Raw genomic sequence first — 15796 nt, forward strand, 5'->3', positions numbered from 1 at the left:
GGATAATGGTAGAATCTCCATTAGTTATTATTCTTGTGGATCTAGGAGCCAGAAGGCTTGGAAAATGTCCAAGCCAACCTAATATTTTTTTTCTTTAAATGAGAAGATCAGAATGAGAAGAGGACAATTTTGTTTGTTGAGACAGGCAATTTTTACATATAATTTGTGTTGGTGGTTGATACTAGAACAAGTTGACACACTTGCCAGATACCCAAATATACTTTGGAATTACATATAAAGTTTACAGTATGTCTACATTGCATTCCTTTTTAGAGAGAGGAATGCAAATGCAGATGAACGGAATTGCAAATGAAGTGCGATTTGAATTTCCCGTGCTTCATTTGCATAATCGCGTCTAGGCGCTATTTCGAAATACCCTATTTCAAAAAAAGAAATGCTGTGTAGACGCAGTTATTTTATAAGGAGTAAGGGTTATTGCAAAAGAAGGTTTTTTTTTAAATAATCGCATCTACACAGCATTTCTTTTTTTGAAATAGGGTATTTCGAAATAGCGCCTGGCCGTGATTATGCAGATGAAGCATGGGAAATTACAATTCATGCTTCATTTGCAATTTTGTTGGTCTGCATTTGCATTCCTCTCTCGAAAGACGAATGCAATGTAGACATATCCTTTCATATAATTAAGAAATCAGAAGCGCTAAACTGAGGTTTTAAAAAAATAGTATTTCAAAGGTAGGGAGTTGCTATTTTTATCAAACTAATATTAAATGTCAGGGAGATTTTACATATTTGGGGCAAAAGAAAAAGTGTTTGTCTATGCCTCTGTAGAAAGGTGCGGATCAAGCTAGCTAGTGACTGACTTGCATTGTGAGCCTTTGTCTCATGTGTTGAGTTTATGGTTATGTCTTTTGGAACATGCATTGACTGAACATCTTAAATACCGTGTGCAGATATGCTTACCCTGTCCCAAAAAAGAATTAGAATTGGAAAAGTTTCAGAAAAGGGCAACAAGTATATTAGAAGTATGGAATGAGTTCTGTATGAGGAAAGATAATAAAATTGGGATTTTTTCAGCTTGGAATAGGGTTACCATGTAGCTTCAGAAAAAATACCAGACGCACCCGGGGAACCGGCCAGGAGGGGAGTGGGGCTGGCTGGGGGGGGGAGGAGAGGGGCGAGGAAGCGGGGCTGGCTGGGGAACATCAGGGGGCAGCGGGGCTGGCTGGCGGGAAGCAGGGCTGGCCGGGAGTGGGGGTCAGGGAAGTGGGGCTGGCTGGAGGAGATCGGGAGGAGGAGAACTGGCCGGCAGGAAGCAGGGCTGGCTGGGAGGGGGGCCAGGGGGAATGGGGCTGGTCGGGGGGGAGTGGGGCTGGCCAAGGGGGCAGAGGGGCAGAAGAGAATCGGCCAGCAGGGAGCGGGACTGACCCGGGCACATGCAGATCCCAGGGCGCTGCCTGTCCCGCACATGGTCCCGGCGAAGCACAAGCGAGTCCAGCTACCGCTCTACAACGCGCTTGAACAGCACTCAGGAGCACGGATAGAGCTTCTCCTCCTCCCCAAGGCGTCACTCCTACATCAGACACAACCAGAGGCTCCCAGCATTGATTGAGCTCCCGCCAAGCTTCCATCGGGCGCCTAGCCGGAAAACCAGAAAATACCAGACATTGCACATGTCTCGTATTTTCTGAATTATTTTACCGGACAGAGGGCCCAAAAACGGGACTGTCTGGTTGAATACCAGACACCTGGCAACCCTAGCTTGGAAAAAAAGAGGAACTAAGGGGAGATGTACTTAGCTCTATAAAATTATAACCTGTATAGAGAAAGTAGATAAGGAAGTGCTATTTACTCCTCATAGCACAAGAACTAGGGGTCACCAAATGAAATTAATAGGCAGCAGGTTTAAAGCAAACAAAAGGAAGTATTTCCTCACACATCCCATGGTCAAACTGTGGAACTCCTTGCCAGAGGATGTTTGTTGTGAAGGCTGAAACTATAATAAGATTAAAAAAAGACCTAGATAAATTCATGGAGGATAAATATATTAATGGCTTTTAGCCAGGATGGGTAGAGATGATGTCCCTAGCCTCTCTTTGTCAGAAGCTGGGAATGAGTGAGGGGGGATGGATCACTTGATGTTTACCTGTTCTATTCATCCTCTCTGGGGCACCTGGCACTTGCCAGAGTGACCTGGACAGATTAGAGGATTGGGCGAAAAGAAATCTGATGAGGTTCAACAAGGACAAGTGCAGAGTCCTGCACTTGGGACGGAAGAATCCCAAGCATTGTTACAGGCTGGGGACTGGCAGGCTAAGTAGCAGTTCAGTAGAAAAGGACCTGGGGATTACCGTGGATGAGAAGCTGGATATGAGCAAACAGTGTTCCCTTGTAGCCAAGAAGGCTAATGGCATATTAGTGTGAATTAGGAGAAGCATTGCCAGCAGATCCAGATAAATGATTATTTCCCTTTATTCGGCTCTGGTGAGGCCACATCTGGAGTACTGCATCCAGTTCTGGGCCCCCCACTATAGAAGGGATGTGGACACATTGTAAAGGGTTCAGTGGAGGGTGACCAAAATGATTAGGGGGCTGGAGTGCATGACCTATGAGGAGAGACTGAGGGATTTGCGTTGGTTTAGTCTACAGAAGAGGAGAGTGAGGGAGGATTTGATAGCAGCCTTCAACTTCCTGAAGGAAGGTTCCAAAGAGAATGGAGAGAGGCAGAACAAGGAGCAATGGTCTCAAGTTGTGGTGGGAAAGGTCTAGGTTGGATATTAGGAAAAACTATTTCACTAGGAGGGTGGTGAAGCACTGGAATGGGTTACCTAGGGAGGTGGTGGAATGGTTTTTAAGTCTCAACTTGACAAAGGCCTGGCTGGGTTGATTTAGTTGGGATTGGTCCTGCCTTGGGCAGGGGGTTGGACTTGATGACCTCCTGAGGTCTCTTCCAGCTCTATGATTCTGTGATTGCAGAATACATGAGAACGGGCTAGATGGATCTTTGGTGTAACCCATTATGACCATTCTTTGCATTCATCAGAGTCAAGCTAGAAGGCTGGGAACCTCCTCTTTTATTACATACAGTCCTCTCTCAGGACTGGCTAAAAAAAACCTCTGACTCCTTGCTATAGTACTGACTTAACTTAGCAAGCTAATTTCCTGTCTAAAGAATTCTTGTCTCACCTGAAATCTGCAGTGTTTTTCACCAAAGTAAGCAGAGATTCTGTTTTTCAGTAATGTTATTTCCTAGGTGAAGGATAAAGGTATGCTTCCTTCGGTATCTGTCTTGCTTTCTCTTTCTTTCTTCCGAAATTCATTCTGTACCCAGAGTCAAGGTTTCCAGTCATAACTTATTTATGCTGCCGCCTTGTTGATTTCACTAATACTTCTCCCCCTTCCCCAGATTTCTGTGTAAATGATTCCCCATTGTGTTAGTTTACTTTGCTTAATTTCATGCCATACAGACAAATCTTGTTACTTGTTTGCCTTTGTAACTCTGCCCTGATGCAGACTTGAAAACATGTTTTCATTATACAGACATAACTCTCTACATAGTATTTGTACCTAGGTTTCTCAATTATATTAATGACCAGTATGGCCCTGGTTTATATTTAAGAACTCACATGACATTCTTTAGTGAACCAGAATATACATACTGGAATTAGGATATTCTTGTAACCCTCTTACCAGTTGGTATGGAGAGATTCATGGGTCACAGTTTGTTTACTTGGAAAGGTCAGTGTGACAAATATATTTGTCTGTACGAAACATCCATACCTTGGGTATGAGAGTGGTTGGTTTGTCATGCTCAGAAGGACAAAATCAATAGTTAAAGTACTGTGTCCACTTCCCATTGTTTTGGTAATTGAAACCATGTTCAGTTTTTTTCAGGCCAGAATGGGTAGGGTGGGGAGGGGTAGATAAACTGGAAAATTGGTGGCGATTAGTGGTGTTCAGTGCTGAGCAGCCGTTGTACACGTTTCACATGAACAGAAATTCATTTTAAGCTCTACAGTTAGCACTCCTAAGGGATTCCCGCTAGATTAAAATGACTTTAGAGGATTTTAATACACTTAAATGTGAAGGGAGAGCAGCTCCAGCAAAAAAAAAAAGTTCTTGCAAGTGTCCCTGTGTGTGTGAGTTTTATACACTGGTGAGGTCAGAGCACATGATCCATTTGGTGGAAAAGATGCTTGTTAATTATATTCCTACTAGAAGATTTACTTGTTGCTCAGGTCCTTAACTAATTTTGGGTGTTAATTTTATTTTCCAAAAAAAAAAAAAAGATGTCCATGCTTCATTTGAATCATTGATCTGTGGTGGGGTTGGGGATGGGATGTTCAGTATTCAGGCTGCCTCAGGAAGGGAAGACTACTCCAGCCCTCTCTGAACACAACAGCTTATGGCCAGGTGATAAGTGCCTCTCCATGACTGCTGTGCTTCAGCAGGCATAGCCGGGGAGGAGTGCATGTCCCCCAGCTAGGGCAGGTCCAGATTTGTCTGTCCTTTGCACTCCCCAGCCAGAGTGAGGAATGCAACAAACTGTGCACTTTTCCCATTACTGCCTGACAAAGGGGAACCGCCAGCAAAGTTCCCTTCCTAAAGGGCACCTGGGAGTGGGCAGCTCATGGCTGGGACAGTCCTGGATAGGTGGAGGCATGCCTCTTTTACCTGAGTGGTGATTCTGTCTGTCTTCTGTATGGTTTTTATGAGAAAGCAATCCCATTCCAGGCACATCTAATTTTCCTGGCACAACCAAACCCTTATGTTGCTTTAAGTTACGATAAGAGGAAGCTCTTTACTGAATTTGGTGGTCCTAGCTCTTACTATTTTGGAGGAATTCTTGAACAGAGACATACTCTCTCAAGTATATAGTAGATCTGAGGTGTAGATATTAGACCCTGGAAATAGAAAATAAAGTAAGGGAGCAAGACATACGCAACATGTGTTCTTTATGCTCAGTGCACATCAGTATGTACAGTAATTCTTCATTTAACACGTGCCCGCTTAACATGTTTTTGCGATAGCACGATTTTTTTTTAGGGAACGTTTTTTGAATGACACGACTGTCCCCGAAATAACACGATTTCCCCAGCCGGCCTGTTGCCAGTGGCTGCGTGGGGCTTCCCCCGCCTCCCTGCAAAGTGGTGGAGGGTTCGCTGCTTGCCGTGCTGTTCCCCGGCAACTCCTCCCACCCCCCTCGCCAGACGCAGTGCGGGTCCCGACAGACTTGTCACGGGGCATACTCCCAACCCAATCCCCCTCCTCTCTCTTCCCCTTCCCTTACCCAAACACCTCCTCTCCCTGCTATAACCCCCTTTCTTCCCCAATCTTATGTCCCGGTCCCAACAGACACCACCGCTTGAAATGCAACCCCCACCTTTTCCATTATTTTCAATGGAAAAATTGACCCGCATAACACATTTTCACTTAATACGATCATTTTCTGAAACATCTATAGTGTTAAATGAGGAATTACTGTATTATAGTGTTTCCATTTACATTCTTTTATTTTAAAAAGAGACTGATTTTTTGAAGGTCAAATATTTGATAGAGAACGTGTTCCAGCATAATGCAGATATGGGGTTTGTGCAAATTATCTGAAGATAGAAAGTGCCAGGAAGGACACAGAGCTTATGGGACCCTGATCCTATATTGAGTATTGCAGTGTGGCCACCAAAGTGTTTTTTCTAGTAGCAGGAGCAATGCTGTGCGAAACATGTAGAGCTTTGTACCTCATGAGAATGATGGAGGATTGTGCTTATCCCCTCCATTTTCTGCTCACATGTTTTTTTCTCTCTCTCCCTGCATTATCTGTAGATAATGAATTAGGTGCACTGGTGCCGTTGGGTCTTGTCTACATTAAGGACATTTACATTGAAGTCACTAACTGGTGATTGTTTTGCACAGGCATTTGACTGAAATAAAGTAGGGGTTACACCAGGACACTGCAAGCATCGACAGGTGCCTGCTTGGCCCCCCTCGCGCTGCTGCCTCTATATCAGAGGCAGTGTGGTAGGGAGACAGGCAGCTCTGCGAGAGCCAGTACATGCGGGCAGTTGTCTTAAAAGCTGGCTCCCCATATGCACTGGCTCCTACCTGTCCCCCTGTGCTGTTGCTTATGATACAGCAGCAACAACTTGAGGACGGAGGGGGCTTGCATGCAATCATGAACGTTAACTGATGAGCCCAAGCTTATTGGTTAACTGTTTCACATCTCTACCTTAAACCAGCCACACAGTAATGTGACCTGCTTTAAATTGGTGCAGCATATTTACAGGAAGGATTCGTGATGGGTTAACTATGTCAAAGTAGTTACACTGTTGCTATATAGATATGGCCTTATGTATGTTCAGCTTGGTGCGAGGGATATACCTGACACTAATGCTTCCTTGAGCTATCCATTTAGCTATCTTTTATGCTGGATTGCAACAGATTTGTCCACCTTGCAAGGACTTGCAGGGTCCTGGCTGCAGCACGTATTCCGTCATCTCTCTACTTTCAGAAGGATTTATTTTTTCTCATCCATGAAGTGGAATAATTTGTGAATACGTAATATTGGTAAATGGGCATTTCAGCAAAATCTAACTTGTGTTAGCAGATCACAATTCCCATTTTTCCTCCTCGTTTTTACAGAATGCTTAGTTAGCTGAGAATTCTGTTAAAATGACTCTGCTAATTGTCAGCTTCAGCCCAACATAGACCGCTAATGTACATTTGCTACGTTTCCTCCCCTCCCCCCGTGTGTGTGCGCTTGTGCGCGTGCATGGTAAGTGTAACAGTTGTAAATTGTGGCAGGTCTGGGTTACCTATTCTTTCATATCAATCTACACAATGCACTTGTCATTTCAGCCATAGAACTGGGATGTTTTGTTAATCTTAGTTCAATTGTATTTCTCATATACATGGTGTTTAATAGTACCTTGCACATACTGTATATTGTGCCATTGGTCTAATGATCTCAAAAAGCACTCCAGACACACAACTTGAGTGAGGAAGTTGAGTATTGTATCCATTTTTCCCACATGGGAAGGAGAGGTCAGGAATAATCTTGGCTTCTGGTACTATGTTCTGGCCCATTTGGTTGCATTCCCACCCTATGCAGGTTTGCTTTTTCCTCTTCTCATGAGAGAGTGGCTATGTGACTTTTCTAGAAGGCCCCGTTTTGAGGTCACTGTCCTTTAGCTAAGCAGGGTTTGGACACACTGGTCAAGCTGTCAGAAGATTTACAATGAAACATGTGGTGCCCTGGCACGGGGTGCCCCCCCTCCCCAATGACATGGGGCCCCCAGAGCTGGGCAGTCCAGCACCTCCTCCCACACATGGGGTGACTGCTCTGTGGATGTGGGGGGGGGGCAGTACCTCTGTGGGGGGCGGCAGAAGAGGGAGGCTCACCTGCAGGCTGCAGCCTCAGAAGAGCTGGTAGGAGGCGGCAAGCAGTGTGAGCACAGGCTGGAAAGCTTCAGAGGAGTACAGGGCAACCACACAGCTGGCCAGAGAAAAGTGGCACTTTGAAGCAAGAAAGTGCTGCCGCCTCTCTCTGTCCGCCGGCTGTGCGGCTACCCCGTGCTCCTCTGAAGCCTTCCAGCCCATGTTCGTGGTGCTGGCTGCCACCTGGTGAGTGACAGCTGTCCACAGGTGATGGGGAAAGCGGCCGGAGGATGGAAAGCCCAGTGCACTCAGGTGGTCAGTGGAAGGAACCCTCTCACCTTTAGGTAGAGCACATGTAGGGGTCTGCTCACATCTCCGGGCCAGCCAATGCAGGGCCACTGGGGCACCTGAAGCTGTCCTCCACAGCTATGGAGATTCATTGTTATTTTTTTTATTATTTTTATTTTTTGTATAAAGCACCCTTATCCAAAGCACTTGAAAATAGTTAGCTAATGGTATAAACAATATTTGGAAAGATCATGAAGTGGTCCACTGAGACCCTCAGCAATTTTCAAGTGGTCTGTGGGGGGGAAAAAAGTTAGACTACCAAAACAATCAGGGCACCTCACTTTTTTCATTTACTTTATATTACTTATTTAGAAAGAGGATGAAGAAAAAAGAATGAAAAATGGGAGTGGCAGGAAGAGAATGTTCTTTTTCTTGGCTGGGTCCCCAGGGGAGCCCCAAAAAGGAAGCTGAGTGCAGGGCCCCACTAACTCTAAATCCGCCACTGCAAATCATACTCATTAAAACAAAGCGTTTGTTCTGTTCCTTCTTGGCTTGTCTGTGTTTTAGTTTGTAATTTTTAAAACTATAAGTTTGTATAGGGATTCCCCGTAAGTGGATGGAATCCAAAATGATGGTTGACCATACAGAACGATGGGTATTCCAGCTGCAACTTGCTGCATGAATCTACCATGCTTTTCAGAAGAGAACAGTTAGAACTCTAATACAGGCAGTCCCCGACTTACGCGGATCCGACTTACATTGGATCTGCACTTACGAACGGGGCTTTTCTCGCCCCGGAGCTCACGGGCGGCGGGTCGCCACCCGTGTCCTCCGGGGCGAGAAAAGCTTCTCCTGGTCTTCTGGGAGGATCCAGCAAATCCGCTGGACTCCCCCAGCAGACCAGGGACACCTGAGCAAAGCTGCCCAGGCGGCAGGAGTCCCGCTGCCTGGGTGGCTTTGCTCGTTTGTCCCGGAGCAAAGCCGCCCAGGCAGCGGGACTCCCGCCGCCTGGGCGGCTTTGCTCCTGTCCCCCTGGTCTGCTGGGGGGGTCCAGCAAAACTGCTGGACCCCCCCAGCAGACCAGGGACACCCGAGCAAAGCCGCCACCTGGAAACCCAGAAAACCCAAAGAAAAAGCTCATACACATTGCGAAGGGGTGCTATGAAGACACAACTTTAACCCTTTTCAGAATTGTCCTATCTTTGACTACCTCTTCTAATGTTTAGATTTACTGTGCATATTTTAATCACGTTAAGATGCAATAGTACCCCCTGCAAATTCTGTTAGATGGACCATGTTATATTATAACTTGATTCCTCTAACTCAGTACTTTTTTTGTGTGTAGGTATGAGTGGAGCTAATTTATTGGCATCATCTCTACATTGCCGCTGAATCTTCTCTAATAATAAGCATTTGGTTGTTTCCAGTTTAGGTCCTTAGACCAAGTTGAATAGGGATTTTTTTCTGACAATCTAGTCAGATTATGCCACAGTGCATACTGTCTCCTGTACCATGTTTATAACATGGATTTAAAAATGCAAAAGCCCTTTGTTTGTATTGGACAAAAACTGCTAGAAACAAGAGCGTTTGAATCACTTTTCACTTGCACTAGTTTTACAGTCAATGTAATTACTTCAGATGTACACTCATATATAGTAGGAGAATCTAGCCTAATCCCATTTAAATAGTTGTTGCAAACATCATTTATTATAAAATGTGGACACAACAAGAAATTGTTTTATTAGTGAGAAAGTGGTTTTACTTAATTTATTCTTCTTTTTGACCAAATGAAGCACAATTTTTTTTTTTCAAATTGTATTCTTCTGCAGCCTGATTTTACTTTTGCAGTTTAGATATCCTCATGAAGTGGAAATTTGTGTCAAGATTTTCAAATATTTTGTGAAGAAACTTCTAACAAACCAATTGCAGCAAAATCTGTTCTACTTCACTATCCATGCTGTTAACTTTAAAATGTGGTTCTGTCACAAAGCACAGGAGAAGCTGCCACAGATTTTAGTAGTAATGCTGGAACAGACCCAAAGCTGGCATTTAAAAATAGGTTGTCAATCTGATTTTACACTTTTTACCTGAAAATTAATACTATTTGGGGAATGTCTTGAAAATAATGGAAGGAAAATCCCGTTGGAATGGAATTCACTGCAGCTCTTATATTAAACAAGCACACTAACAATAGCTTTTTCTTTGCTTGGTCTTCAAAGAGCCCAGTTATCAGCACACAAGTATTATACTGTGGAACTGCTACAGTCACAGCTTGCAATTTAATATAATTTTATTACGAGGCAAGACTTGACCTAACATCCCTCTCCCTGACTCAGTATCACAAAGCAGGAATTTTAGGAGTGTGCTGCACTTCAGCACTGACCTCTTCATGGAGGTTAGCAGCACTCGATCTGCTTTCATTAATTCAAATCCAAAGTTTATTCTTTGTTAGTATGAATTTTGCATGTGTATTTCTCTCTACATCCTAAAATGCTGGTGTGCATGTCTTCACATCCCAGTTGACTTGGCTGATTGGCAGCCAGGTTAGCCTAGCCATATTGCATAGCTACGCTTCAATTATTTTATCCTTACTGGTGCTACATTCATCTGTCTTCATCTCTAGAATATCTGGGACATTTCCCGTGGTTCTTTGTGCTTTAGTAAGTTGAGCCATGCTCATTTTTTCCCCACTGAATTGTGGGAGAACCTGTTTGCCCTTCTGGGTATTTGGAAGCAATCATGGGAAACCATTGGAAAACTATCAGTATTTTGAATGGGCTTAGCCTGCATCATCACTGCAAAGTAAGCAGGATACCACCCAAGTGCAAGCCGCACTTGGGGTTTACACAATATATTCCAGGACTGGCTAGCTAGCTTAGTTTGAAAGCACTACTGAGCTCAGGTTGGAGGTTTTAGGGTGTGGAGAACCAGTTTATGGGCATATTCAGATCACAGATGAGATTAACTTTGCAGCAAAGGCAATAACTTTTGTGTTCATCGGAAGACAGATAAACAGATGGGGTTGGAATGACTTGGCAGCATATAGCGCTACCTTACAGATGATCAGAGTCCAAGACCTGGTCTACAATACTGCAGGCCATCGACCTAAGTTAAGCAATTTCAACTACATAACTACTGCAGCTAAAGTCGATGTACTTCTGATTACTGCAGTATCTTCGCTGCAGTAAATCGACAACTGATGCTCTCCCATAAATTCTGCTTACTCTTTTCATTCTGTTTTGACAGAATAGCACTTGGCGGTCGATTTATCGCACCTATACTAAATGCAAAGAATCGGCCCCCCACTGGGTTGATCATTGCCTGTCAATCCAGCCCATAGCAAAGACATTCCCTGAGAGTGAGCGTAGTTCAGTGGTCACCAACGGGTCGATTGTGATCAACTGGTCGATTGTAGTGCCCCTAGGGGTTGATTGCTGTGGCCAGCTGACCAGGAGGCTGCTTCTCTTTGATCCTGCCCAGCTGGAGCGCAGCTCAGCCTCGGCAGGCTGAATGCCATGGCCAGCTGGCTGGGTGGCTTCCCCTCTTTGTTAACTTGCCAACAGGGAAGGGGAAGAGGTGCACATGCATGTGTCCCCCCTCTTGCCTCCTGCTCCTGAAGGAGGCTGGGCGGTTAGCACAAGTGGCACACTGGGAACAGGACTACCCCACACTATTCCCCGTAGGTTTTGTCAGAGAGCCGTCTACTCCAGTGCCCCGCTGCACCTCGCTGGGCTGCGTGTGGCCCTGGCCCAGTGGAAGCCAGTCCTGGGTTGCCCCAGGCTCTGCCTGCCCCAGCCCCAGCCCCAGGGCCGCTGCCTGCAGGCAGAGGGCCAGGCCAGGCAGGGAAGCTACTCTGCCACCTCTCCCTCCTCGCCCCTGTACAGATCCCTGGACGCTGCAAGTCCCAGTATTGCTGTCCTGCCGGTGAGTGCGCTGTGGGCACAGGGATGTAGGGGCAGGAGTGTGGGTGAAAGAGGATGCAGGGGCAGAGGTTGCACTGAGGGGCATGGGGCGATTTAGGGGATCAGGCTGTGGGGGCAGGATGGGATGAGGCAGGGGTTGCACTGAGGGGCATGGGATGATGCAGGGGATCAGGTTGGCAGGAATCATGGGGCTGAGATTAGAGCTGAGGGAAGATGTCGGGGGGGGGGGAGAGATACAGTTTTATTTTGCAGAAGCTGCACTTTCCTTTACTCCCCACTTCTTCGTCACCTTCCCCAACTAGCTATTTGGCTGTGTTCTCAGCCTTTCACCTTTTTCTGCATTATTGCCCCAAACTCCCACTTGTACCTCCACCTCTCCTACCTCTAAACTCCCTTCCAGACCCTGCACCCCACCTCCCACCCAGATCCTGCATCCCTCTCCCTCTCACTGGCAGCCCTGCCCCGCACATCTAGCCCCTCATTTTTGTTCCCACCCTAGAGCCTAAGGGGGTCCACAAAATCCACTAACTCTCTGGAACCCCAGAAAAGTAAATCTGGCCTATGAGATGCCCTGAACCTCAGTCCTTCCTGCTCCTTCCCTTTGCTCTGTGGAGGCTGGAGTGCCAGAAGAGTTAGGTGTCTCAGTTGGGGGCCACATCAGTGAGGGTTGGGGGTTTTGGGAGGAGTTTTTTTGCTTCTCACTTGTGTGGTCCCCATCTGATTTTTTTTTTCTATGGGTCAGTGGCCCCTGACCCAAAATAGGTTCTCCGCTCCCCCTATCCCCCCGCCATAAATAACGAAAACATTGAAACCTTTTTTTTGGGGGGGGGGGGGACAAAATGTTTTACTTTATTTAAAATGAAGTTTGATCAACTAACATGAAAAAGTTAAAAACGCTTAATCTGATTGGTTTAATTTAAATTATTATTCTCCCCAGTTGCAGCACTAGCAAAATGGCTCAGGTGTAATTATGTAATTAATTAACAGTGAGTTTCCATTAGCAGCAGGTGTCCACAGAAAGGTCTGGAGAGGGTGGGTCCTCCAGAAAGGCATGGGGTCTCAGGGAAGGGATGGGGTAGATGCTGGCTTGCCCTGACATTTAAAAAGGAATCTTGAGTGTAAAAAGTTTGGAGACCACTGGCTTAGTTCATTTCTTCCTTGCTCAGAAAGGTGGACACTGGGCTTGCACTGAGAGGACCCAGAGGTAGTTGTACCCAGTCAGTCTCAGGCAGGAGTGTTTAGTCATTGCAGACAGGAGGCTTATGGAGGGAAAAATTTTTTTTCCGTCCAGACTAACCCACAAAGGCAAAAATGGATTTGTATTTCAACTGGTTTTGGTGCAAAGTGTTAGTTTGTGTGAGTGTGTTTGTGGGGGTGATCTGCCTACATTAAGGATTGGGTTCAGAACAATGGGGACACAGTGATACATACACATTTAATAATATGTCTATAAAATGACTTGAACTTTAAAACTTGGCAACAACTTGCTGTGAGGCACTTCTTCTGATTTGGTCAGTCACTTTCTGCTGCTCAAGGTTTGTTTTTTGTCTATTAACATCTATTAACATCATGTACATTATTTATTTGGTTTAGATTTAATTTTTAAAAACTGGCTGACCTCACAAAGCTGTAGGGAAATTGGATCAAAGCCCCAGTATGGATTACCTTTCTTGCTCTTTCACTGATCGCTTCAGGCATTTGCATTCAGTGCAGTTTGGGGTGGCAGGGAGGTGTTATTGGACTGGGTAAGTGTATTTGGTATACCCACATTTCTCACCTGAGCAGTTTGGAAAAGGTGGAAAAATTCCTGTTGCCCTCTTGTGTTCTGGTGTAAATCACTGCCAAACATGTATATCTTGATAATTAAACTTTGGTACAGTTAAAACATAGATAATTACAGCATCACTCAGATGCACATAGCACAAAGAGGAAGTACAGACAGACAAATTTTCATGAGGCCATTCAGTGGCAACAATTTTGGTAAAGCATTACTGAGAATCCTTAATAGCTGGCTTGAGAAATTATGCAAAAAAAAAAAACCCCATATTGACTTCAGTGGATAATTATGCAATGGCTTCCCATTTCTGCAGCACTAATCTGGTTGTTGCTTTTCTTTAGGAGTAGCCCACCGAAGCCAGAGCAGTGAAGGAGTGAGTTCGCTCAGCAGTTCCCCATCTAACAGCCTTGAAACACAATCTCAATCTCTTTCCCGGTCCCAGAGCATGGATATTGATAGTGTCTCCTGTGAGAAAAGGTAAAAAGCACTGCTTAAGCTACCAGGCAGGTATTGCACTACAAGCCATCTAAATACTGTATGTCTGAAGAAAATACACTCTTTACTTCCACTCCCAACCATGTAAAAGGACAAGTTTAAAATGTTATTTCCTACAGTGCATAACCTTGTGATTTGTCCAGTCTTTTTTAATGGAGTCTACTTTTCCTAAATGGTTACAACACGGAATCATCCTAGACATTACAGGTGACCAGCAGGCTGAAGGGCATGCGTTAATAACTGTATTATAAATAAATTGTAGGATGGAATATCTGTACATTTTTCTTTGCCTGCTTAAAATCAGTGTCCTTCTTGTATTTAAAGCAACCATAATATGAGAGGCAAACCCAAAAGACCCATTTACTGGCTAGTAACTTTTAATTGCCATATTTATGGATCTGGCTATTGCCATGCATCGGTCCTATTTCCTGAGCAGTTTCCATTTAAGAGAACAGTCCTTCAGTCAGCATCTTGATAACGAATTCTTTGGGTTTCTAGCAGTTAATGGTCTTTTCTGTTCTTTCCTTTTACAGTATGTCCCAAGTGGACGTAGATTCAGGAATAGAAAACATGGAGGTCGATGAGAATGATCGCAGAGAGAAGAGGAGCCTGTCTGATAAGGTTGGTTAGTCCTGGAGTCTGTTTGATTTCAGGCTAGGTGTAGAAACTCTGTATTGTGATCTATAGCTCTTGCACTTTATAAGCAGCCTTACTTGGATTATGCAATTTAATGTTTAAATTTAAGGCACCATTCTTTTGTTGCTTAACATAATTCATGCTGCTGTTTGATAAAGTATTAAATTTGTTTTATGAAGACTTTGGCTTAGTTGGTCTCTTGCCTTTTGCTTATATTAGTGAAGCAGATGAACTAATAGATTAGCATTATGATGCTGGCTTTGCTCTCTTGAATTTTTCCATGCAGATAAGTTGCTTGCCAGAGGGTTAAATCAGACTTAGAAAAATGTCCCTAGTCAGAATCATACTTTGGTTGGCCCTCCTAGAAGGATGTGTCTGAAGTGGAAGAATAGTCAGACTAGTAGGAATACAAAGGGGTAACCAGTTAACCAGCACCCCAGCCCAGCTGGAGCAGCGACCCTCCCACAGCATGCCACAGGCAGGGGTCTGGCCTACCGCAGCTGGGCTCACCACATCTTAAATGGGATTTTACCTCACTACAGACTAGTGAAAGAGCAATATACAATATTGCTTTTAACCTGTCTCCTCTCACCTTTATGTATGCATAGATGTTTTTGAGGGGAAGCATCCAGTCTTCATCTAACTACCCTTCCTTCCTCATTTCCTGGTTAACTTAAAAAAACAGACAGAACTTGTGAGATAATGAATTTGTGTAGTAAGCAACTGTATGGTCTCAGAGTATTTTCTGCACAATAACTTCAACAATCTAGTTGATGGACTCTGGAAAAATGGTCTCAAGAGATGTAAGGAGGGAAATTGTGCCTTGCAATAAAATGAGTTTAACCCTCAAAATCTCGTTTTGTTTTTGTTTTTTTGTTTTTTTTCTCCCCAGTGTGGATTAGATCAAAGTAAACAATTGTTATGGGAAATTATTGAGAGAATTTTAAAGACCAGGTCCTTCCTCCTTTTTAAAGTACCTTCAGATTTTCTAATTAAAAACACTATATGCATTAGGTGGTGGTGTTACTACTACAAAAGAGAAAAAGAGTACCCATCTACACAAGCAATAGAGTAGAGCAGGGGGAAATCCAGACCCAAAGCTCAGATTCACGCCAAAGTTATGACTTGATTCTGGGTCCAATGGTAGAAATGCAGCCTTAATGTGAATGTGGAAAAGCTTCCACCACCATTTTTGCAGTGTTTCTTCTAAGCCTTTGTTTACGTCTGCAAATTCAGCAACAAGCTCAGTTGGTGAAAGTCTGGCTCTGAGCCATGTTGCAATAACCCTGCTGCAGAACTTATTTTTCTGAGCAATCGCTGCTGGTTGCAAGCCAGGCAGTCAGAC

The 15796-nt window shown here is 44.5% G+C and overlaps 1 protein-coding gene across 3 annotated transcripts in view; it reads left to right on the forward strand.

Annotated features, from left to right (window-relative positions):
- UBE4B (ubiquitination factor E4B) overlaps positions 1-15796 on the forward strand; it is an 88965-nt gene that overhangs the window by 16753 nt on the left and 56416 nt on the right. For all 3 annotated transcript variants that reach the window (XM_006127067.4, XM_075906353.2, XM_006127069.4), the window contains exons 3-4: positions 13662-13797; positions 14349-14436. In XM_006127067.4, coding sequence (XP_006127129.1) covers positions 13662-13797; positions 14349-14436 — 224 coding nt within the window. The remainder of the gene's footprint in view (positions 1-13661; positions 13798-14348; positions 14437-15796) is intronic.

This window comes from Pelodiscus sinensis, chromosome 24, assembly GCF_052426305.1.
Source record: "Pelodiscus sinensis isolate ZL-2025 chromosome 24, ASM5242630v1, whole genome shotgun sequence".
In the NCBI taxonomy this organism is placed as follows: Eukaryota; Metazoa; Chordata; order Testudines; family Trionychidae; genus Pelodiscus; species Pelodiscus sinensis.